The 8,660-nt window shown below is 52.6% G+C and overlaps 1 protein-coding gene across 1 annotated transcript; it reads right to left on the bottom strand.

Moving 5' to 3' along the window:
• Nucleotides 1–3,311: 3,311 nt before the first annotated feature.
• On the bottom strand, nt 3,312–8,654 carry LOC121842348 (serine/threonine-protein kinase B-raf-like; the record flags this gene model as incomplete). The annotated part of the gene is made up of 6 exons (XM_042312336.1): nt 3,312–3,461; nt 4,760–4,893; nt 5,428–5,455; nt 5,927–6,058; nt 7,405–7,523; nt 8,615–8,654. Coding segments are annotated over 6 exons (603 nt in total), but the record flags the coding sequence as incomplete, so codon positions are not given.
• Nucleotides 8,655–8,660: the final 6 nt, after the last annotated feature.

Genomic DNA, 8,660 nt, shown 5'->3' with positions numbered 1-8,660 from the left:
AGTGGAAGAGAGAGAGAGGAGAGAGAGACAGCAGTACAGAGTGGAAGAGAGAGACAGAGAGAGTGGAAGAGAGAGAGAGAGAGAGAGAGACAGCAGTACAGAGTGGAAGAGGGAGAGAGAGAGAGAGAGACAGCAGGACAGAGTGGAAGAGAGAGAGAGGAGAGAGACAGCAGTACAGAGTGGAAGAGAGAGAGGAGAGAGAGACAGCAGGACAGAGAAGAGGAGAGAGAGAGAGAGTACAGAGTGGAAGAGAGAGAGAGACAGCAGTACAGAGTGGAAGAGAGAGAGAAGAGGACAGAGAAGAGAGGAGAGAGAGAGAGAGAGAGGAGAGAGAGAGGACAGAGTGGCAGAGAGGAGGAGAGAGAGAGGACAGAGTGGAAGAGAGAGGAGAGAGAGACAGCAGGACAGAGTGGAAGAGAGAGAGAGGAGAGAGAGAGGACAGAGGAGAGAGAGAGGAGAGAGAGAGGAGAGAAGAGAGGAGAGAGAGAGACAGCAGTACAGAGTGGAAGAGAGGAGAGACAGCAGACAGAGTGGAAGAGAGAGACAGCAGGACAGAGTGGAAGAGAGAGAGAGACAGCAGGACAGAGTGGAAGAGAGAGAGGAGAGAGAGACAGCAGGACAGAGTGGAAGAGAGAGAAGAGGGAGAGAGACAGAGTACAGAGTGGAAGAGAGAGAGAGAGAGAGAGAGGGAGAGAGACAGCAGTACAGAGTGGAAGAGAGAGAGAGAGAGAGAGACAGCAGGACAGAGTGGAAGAGAGAGAGAGAGAGACAGCAGGACAGAGTGGAAGAGAGGAGAGAGAGACAGCAGGACAGAGTGGAAGAGAGAGAGAGAGACAGCAGTACAGAGTGGAAGAGAGAGAGAGGAGAGCAGAGAAGAGAGAGCAGTACAGAGTGGAAGAGAGAGGAGAGAGACAGCAGTACAGAGTGGAAGAGAGAGAGGAGAGAGACAGCAGTACAGAGTGGAGAGAGAGAGAGAGAGAGAGAGAGAGAGAGAGAGACAGCAGTACAGAGTGGAAGAGAGAGAGGAGAGAGAGAGAGACAGCAGTACAGAGTGGAAGAGAGAGAGGAGAGAGAGACAGCAGTACAGAGTGGAAGAGAGAGAGAGAGAGAGAGAGGAGAGAGACAGCAGGACAGAGTGGAAGAGAGAGAGAGAGAGACAGAGAGACAGCAGAGAGTGGAAGACAGCAGTACAGAGGAAGAGAGAGAGGACAGCAGACAGAGTGGAAGAGAGGAGAGAGAGAGAGACAGCAGGACAGAGTGGAAGAGAGAGAGGAGAGAGAGAGAGACAGCAGGACAGAGTGGAAGAGAGAGGAGAGAGAGAGAGACAGCAGGACAGAGTGGAAGAGAGAGAGAGACAGCAGGACAGAGAAGAGAGAGAGGAGAGAGTACAGAGGGAAGAGGGAGAGGAGAGAGAGAGAGACAGCAGGACAGAGTGGAAGAGAGAGAGAGAGAGACAGCAGGACAGAGTGGAAGAGAGAGAGAGAGAGAGACAGAGAGAGAGAGAGAGAGGAGAGAGACAGCAGTACAGAGTGGAAGAGAGAAGAGAGGCAGGAGAGTGGAAGACAGCAGGACAGAGTGGAAGAGGGAGAGAGAGAGAGAGAGACAGCAGGACAGAGTGGAAGAGAGAGAGGAGAGAGAGAGAGACAGCAGGACAGAGTGGAAAGAGAGAGAGAGAGAGAGAGACAGCAGGACAGAGAAGAGAGAGAGAGAGAGACAGCAGACAGAGTGGAAGAGAGAGAGAGAGAGACATCAGTACAGAGTGGAAGAGGAGAGAGAGGAGAGAGACAGCAGGACAGAGTGGAAGAGAGAAGACAGAGGACAGAGAAGAGAGAGAGAGAGAGCAGGACAGAGTGGAAAAGAGAGAGGAGAGAGACAGCAGACAGAGTGGAAGAGAGGAGAGAGAGAGAGAGAGGAGAGAGAGAGAGAGAGAGACAGCAGTACAGAGTGGAAGAGAGAGAGAGGAGAGAGAGACAGCAGGACAGAGTGGAAGAGAGAGGAGGAGAGAGAGACAGCAGGACAGAGTGGAAGAGAGAGAGAGGAGAGAGAGACAGCAGGACAGAGTGGAAGAGAGAGGAGAGAGAGGAGTGGAAGAGAGAGACAGCAGGACAGAGTGGAAGAGAGAGAGAGGAGAGAGAGACAGCAGGACAGAGTGGAAGAGACAGCAGGACAGAGAAGAGAGAGAGAGAGAGAGAGACAGCAGGACAGAGTGGAAGAGAGAGAGGAGAGAGAGACAGCAGTACAGAGTGGAAGAGAGAGAGGAGAGAGAGACAGCAGGACAGAGTGGAAGAGAGAGAGAGAGAGAGAGAGGAGGAGAGAAGACAGCAGACATCAGACAGAGTGGAAGAGAGAGAGAGAGAGAGAGAGACAGCAGGACAGAGTGGAAGAGAGAGACAGCAGGACAGAGTGGAAGAGAGAGAGAGAGAGAGGAGAGAGAGGAGAGAGAGACAGCAGGACAGAGTGGAAGAGAGAGAGAGGAGAGAGAGACAGCAGGACAGAGTGGAAGAGAGACATCAGAGAGAAGAGAGAGAGAGGAGAGAGAGACAGCAGGACAGAGTGGAAGAGAGAGAGGAGAGAGAGAGACATCAGGACAGAGTGGAAGAGAGGAGAGAGAGAGAGACAGGTACAGAGTGGAAGAGAGAGAGGAGAGAGAGAGACAGAGAAGAGAGAGAGACAGCAGGACAGAGTAGAAGAGAGAGAGGAGAGAGAGAGAGAGAGACAGCAGGACAGAGTGGAAGAGAGAGAGAGGAGGAGACAGCAGGACAGAGAGAAGAGAGAGGACAGAGTGGAAGAGAGACAGAGGACAGAGTGGAAGAGAGAGAGAGAGAGGAGAGAGACAGCAGGACAGAGTGGAAGAGAGAGAGGAGAGAGAGAGAGAGAGACAGCAGGACAGAGTGGAAGAGAGAGAGGAGAGAGACAGCAGGACAGAGTGGAAGAGAGAGAGGAGAGAGACAGCAGGACAGAGTGGAAGAGAGAGAGGAGAGAGAGACAGCAGGACAGAGTGGAAGAGAGAGAGAGGAGAGAGACAGCAGGACAGAGAGAGAGAGACAGCAGGACAGAGAGAGGGAAGAGACAGCAGGACAGAGTGGAAGAGAGAGAGGAGAGAGCAGGACAGAGTGGAAGAGAGAGAGGAGAGAGACAGCAGTTCTGTTCTGATGTGCTAAATGAGTCTTATTGTGTCTGTTACAATCCTATCTATTATTTCAACAGGCCAAATCATTGATCACAGAATGGTTACGTGAGCACATTTAAAATGGCAGTAACACTCTGTACATGGAGAAACTACAGGACCCCCAGCGTGTGTGGCCCCTCACCGTATCCCCCTGTATCGGGGTTTTGGGGGAGGAGCAGGCGTACAGGCTGAAGTCCTCCGTCTGGAACCCGGCTCGGTTCAGTGAGGGTTCCGATGCGGAGCGGTGGATCTTGGGTAAAGAACGCGCCAGCAGCTCAATGGACGCCAGGATCTGACAGAGGAGAAAACACAGGAGGTTATTAGGTCATCCCTAGCCAATCACCTCTCTCGAATCACTCGTCTCAAATAGGGACAAAGCTGACAGCCAAGTCAGAGAATTTTAGATTGAGGCTGTCAGCAGAACCTCACCTGGGCTTTTCCAGCAGCTTTTAAAAACACAGTGAGACGTTAGTGTGAATGTATTTCTAGCACTCTGAGGCCACCTGGTGGTGGAAATAACACATTCTCCTTCATACATACAAGTTAAACAACGCCAAGGAGGGCTGGCTCGGTCCCCACACAGGTTACTGGCCTTAACCTCATGAGCAGGAAGAGGTTTCTGGTGAGGTGAATATCTTGGTGGGGTGGATAGTCTTGGTCATTTTAAAACATTCAGCTCAACCCCTGGCATGGGTGAAGTGTTCTCCAGTCTTGAGGAATAGGGGTCCCGTCCTCCCATAGTCCCGGGAATAGGGGTGGATAGTCCTCCCATGGTGCCCGAGGGTGGATAGTCCTCCCATGGTGGGGAATGGGGTCCCGTCTTGGTGGGGGAATGGGATCCCGTCCTCCATGGTTACCCGGGTGGGAATAGTCTTCCCATCATTTTAAAACCCGTTCCCATCGCTCAACCCGTCCTCCATGTAGAGGAAGTGTTCCTCCATCGTTACCCGAGGGAATAGGGGTCCCGTCCTCCCATCGTTACCCGAGGGAATAGGGGTCCCGTCCTCCCATCGTTACCCGAGGGAATAGGGGTCCCGTCCTCCCATCGTTACCCGAGGGAATAGGGGTCCCGTCCTCCATCGTTACCCGAGGGAATAGGGGTCCTGTCCTCCATCGTTACCCGAGGGAATAGGGGTCCCGTCCTCCATCGTTACCCGAGGGAATAGGGGTCCGTCCTCCATCGTTACCCGAGGGAATAGGGGTCCCGTCCTCCATAGTTACCTGAGGGAATAGGGGTCCCGTCCTCCATAGTTACCTGAGGGAATAGGGGGTCCCGTCCTCCATAGTTACCTGAGGGAATAGGGGTCCCGTCCTCCATAGTTACCTGAGGGAATAGGGTCCCGTCCTCCATAGTTACCTGAGGGAATAGGGGTCCCGTCTCCATAGTTACCTGAGGGAATAGGGGTCCCGTCCCCATAGTTACCCGAGGGAATAGGGGTCCCGTCCTCCATAGTTACCTGAGGGAATAGGGGTCCCGTCCTCCATAGTTACCTGAGGGAATAGGGGTCCCGTCTCCATAGTTACCTGAGGGAATAGGGGTCCTGTCTCCATAGTTACCTGAGGGAATAGGGGTCCCGTCTCCATAGTTACCTGAGGGAATAGGGGTCGTTCCTCTCTCTTCTTCTTCATACAGTCAGCCATCAGCCTCCTCATGGCTTTAGGACAGTTGGAGCGCACCTTACTGAGGTCAGGAGACAGGTATCCCGACCCACCATGAAGATTATCTAGAGGGGAGAGGTGGAGGGTCAGAGGTCAGGAGACTGGTATCCCGACCCACCATGAAGATTATCTAGAGGGGAGAGGTAGAGGGTCAGAGGTCAGGAGACAGGTATCCCTGACCCACCATGAAGATTATCTAGAGGGGAGAGGTGGAAGGTCAGAGGTCAGGAGACTGGTATCCCGACCCACCATGAAGATTATCTAGAGGGGAGAGGTAGAGGGTCAGAGGTCAGGAGACAGGTATCCCCGACCCACCATGAAGATTATCTATAGAAGATTATCTAGAGGGGAGAGGTGGAGGGTCAGAGGTCAGAGGTCAGGATTATCTAGAGGGGAGAGGTAGAGGGTCAGGGTCACCATGAAGATTATCTATAGGGGAGAGGTGGAGACAGGTCAGGGTCAGGAGACAGGTATCCCGACCCACCATGAAGATTATCTATAGGGGAGAGGTGGAGGGTTAGAGGTCAGGAGACAGGTATCCCCGACCCACCATGAAGATTATCTAGAGGAGAGAGGTAGAGGGTCAGAGGTCAGGAGACAGGTATCCCGACCCACCATGAAGATTATCTAGAGGAGAGAGGTAGAGGGTCAGAGGTCAGGAGACAGGCATCCCCGACCCACCATGAAGATTATCTAGAGGAGAGAGGTAGAGGGTCAGAGGTCAGGAGACAGGCATCCCCGACCCACCATGAAGATTATCTATAGGGGAGAGGTGGAGGGTTAGAGGTCAGAGGTCAGGAGACAGGTATCCCCGAACCACCATGAAGATTATCTAGAGGAGAGAGGTGGAGGGTTAGGGTCAGGAGACAGGTATTCCCGACCCACCATGAAGATTATCTAGAGGAGAGAGGTAGAGGGTCAGAGGTCAGGAGACAGGTATCCCCGACCCACCATGAAGATTATCTAGAGGAGAGGTAGGGTTAGAGTTCAGGGTCAGAGGTCAGGGTCAGTAGGAGACCTTGCTCAGGTTGGACAGGATCCCAGACATCAACTCATAAAGAACATTATAAATGTATATTAAACAGGAGAGATATCTACCTGGTCTCTGTTATTGATGTTGGAGTAGGGCAAGGCCCCAGACATCAACTCGTAGAGAACTATCCCGAAGGCGTAGACGTCAGACTGGAAGCTGTAAGGGTTCTTATCCTGCAGACGGATGACCTCTGGGGCCTACAGGCAGACGGGGGGGGACAGCAGAGTCACACAGTTTACCAAGATATACAGCCTTCATTGGGCAGGGTCGGGCTCAATTACAGTCAAGTCAAGAAGTACACTGGCAATTACAATTCTCTTCAAATGGAGGAACATTTGGAATTATAATTTTGGGGTTCACTTCCTGAATTGATTGGAATTGACCTTTCACCCTGTACACTGGGTCTCAAAAGTATCGTCCTTGCGCCTTCCGTCCTCGCCTCCTCCTCAAACCGCACTGGAGGAGAAGATTTGAGGTACCGCCCCCCCTAGACCCTCTCTTCCAATGAGTTTTGAGATAGAGGCCAGAAGAGAGGAGGGTAAGGAATTGAGGAAAGACTAATTGCGTCCCGAGCTCACGTCACATTTAGACTGATGCGTTTATTGACTGTTTCCTAAAAACCAACAGATATCTGATCCTTTCAGAGCAGCTCTGACAACGTTATCACGTTACATTCTGACCACGTAGATTACATTCTGATCATGTAGATTACATTCTGACCACGTAGATTACATTCCGACAACGTAGATTACATTCTGACAGACGTAGACGTTCCGACCACGTAGATTACATTCTGACAGACAAAAAACGAGATTACATTCCGACAACGTAGATTACATTCCGACAGACACGTGATTACATTCTGACTACAACGTAGATTACATTCCCGACCGCGTAGATTACATTCTGTCTGACTACGTAGATTACATTCTGACTGACTACGTAGATTATATTCTGACTGACTACGTAGATTACATTCTGACTGACTACGTAGATTACATTCTGACAACGTAGATTACATTCTGACAACGTAGATTACATTCTGATCAACGTTTAATGTGGTTAGAGGTTGGGACAGTAACCGGAAGGTTGCTGGATCGAATCCCCGAGCTGACAAGGTAAAGAAATCTGACGTTCTGCCCCTGAGCAAGGCAGTTAACCCACTGTTCCCGGCCCTGAGCAAGGCCCCACTGTTCCCCAGGCCCTGAACAAGGCAGTTAACCCACTGTTCCCCAGGCCCTGAGCAAGGCAGTTAACCCACTGTTCCCCAGGCCTGAGCAAGGCAGTTAACCCTGTTCCAGGCGCTGAAGACGTGGATGTTGACTAAAGGCACCCCCCCACCTCTCTGATTCAGAGGGTTAAATGCGGAAGACACATTTCAATTGGACAACTGACTAGGTATCCCCCTTTGCCTAGATTGAATTCTAATAATGTAGTTTGAATTCTAATAATGTAGTTTGAATTCTAATAATGTAGATTGAATTCTCTTGCTGGTTGTTTAGTCTATTCAGGTTCTCCTCTTAATCGCTGCAGTATCACTCACCATCCACAGGATGGAGCCAGAGAGCTGTTCAAACTGGTGGGAGCCGCTCCAACGGGACTTCACTGTGGCCAGGCCGAAATCTCCTATCTTCACGGTCAGGTCCTCGTGTAGGAAGATGTCTGGGAGGGAGGGGTTAAGGAACAGAAAGCTAAGGGACCGCTGTCTGGGAGGGGGGGGGTTAAGGAACAGCTAAGGGACTGCTGTCTGGGGAGAAGGGGAGCTCAGTCTGGGGGGAGGGGACCGCTGTCTGGGGGGGAAGGGGAGCTCAGTCTGGGGGGAGGGAAGGAGCTAAGGGACTGGGGGGAGAAGGGGAGCTCAGTCTGGGGGGGGGGTTAAGGGGAGCTCAGTCTGGGGACCGCTGTCTGGGGAGAAGGGAGCTCAGTCTGGGGAAGAAGGGACTCAGTCTGGGGGAGAAGGGGAGCTCAGTCTGGGGGGAGGGAAACAGGGGGAGCTCAGTCTGGGGAGAGAAAGGGAGCTCAGTCTGGGGAGGAGAAGGGAGCTCAGTCTGGGGGAGAGAAGGGGAGCTCAGTCTGGGGAGAGAAGGGGAGCTCAGTCTGGGGGGGAGTTAAGGGAGCTCAGTCTGGGGACTGCTGGGGAGCTCAGTCTGGGGAGGAGAAGGGAGCTCAGTCTGGGGAGAGGAGAAGGGGAGCTCCGTCTGGGGGAGGAGAAGGGGAGCTCCGTCTGGGGAGGAGAAGGGAGCTCCGTCTGGGGAGGAGAAGGGAGCTCCGTCTGGGGAGGAGAAGGGAGCTCCGTCTGGGGAGGAGGAACAGGCTAAGAGCTGGGAGCCGTCTGGGGAGGAGAGGGGAGCTCCGTCTGGGAGAGAGGGGGAGCTCCGTCTGGGGAGAGGGGGGAGCTCCCGTCTGGGGAGAGGGGGAGCTCCGTCTGGGGAGAGGGGGAGCTCCGTCTGGGAGAGGGGAGCTCCGTCTGGGGAGAGAGGGAGCTCCGTCTGGGGAAACACTCTCTGTCTCACCTAGTTCACCCGAAGATGGAGGCGCTAACTGTAGGTCCCTCTGAATAACAGCGTCCTGCTAAATGACTACCATGTAAAAACAGATCTGAACACAAAGACTATGTCCTATCGAAGACATGTTGATTAGGTGACACAGCGGAGAGGGTTGATTATGACTGCCTTCCTTATAGAATGGGTCAAAGGTCAGGCAGACTGTGAAAGGTGCTTGTTGGAAAAAAGGTGAAAGGTCAGAGAGGATACTGTTGCTCTTCAGGTCTCTGTGGATGATGGATTTGGCGCAGGTAGC

The sequence above is a fragment of the Oncorhynchus tshawytscha genome, unplaced genomic scaffold, assembly GCF_018296145.1.
Source record: "Oncorhynchus tshawytscha isolate Ot180627B unplaced genomic scaffold, Otsh_v2.0 Un_contig_11597_pilon_pilon, whole genome shotgun sequence".
Classification (NCBI taxonomy): domain Eukaryota; kingdom Metazoa; phylum Chordata; class Actinopteri; order Salmoniformes; family Salmonidae; genus Oncorhynchus; species Oncorhynchus tshawytscha.
Note: the sequence above shows the minus strand (reverse complement) of the source record. Positions and strands in the feature narration are given on the sequence as shown.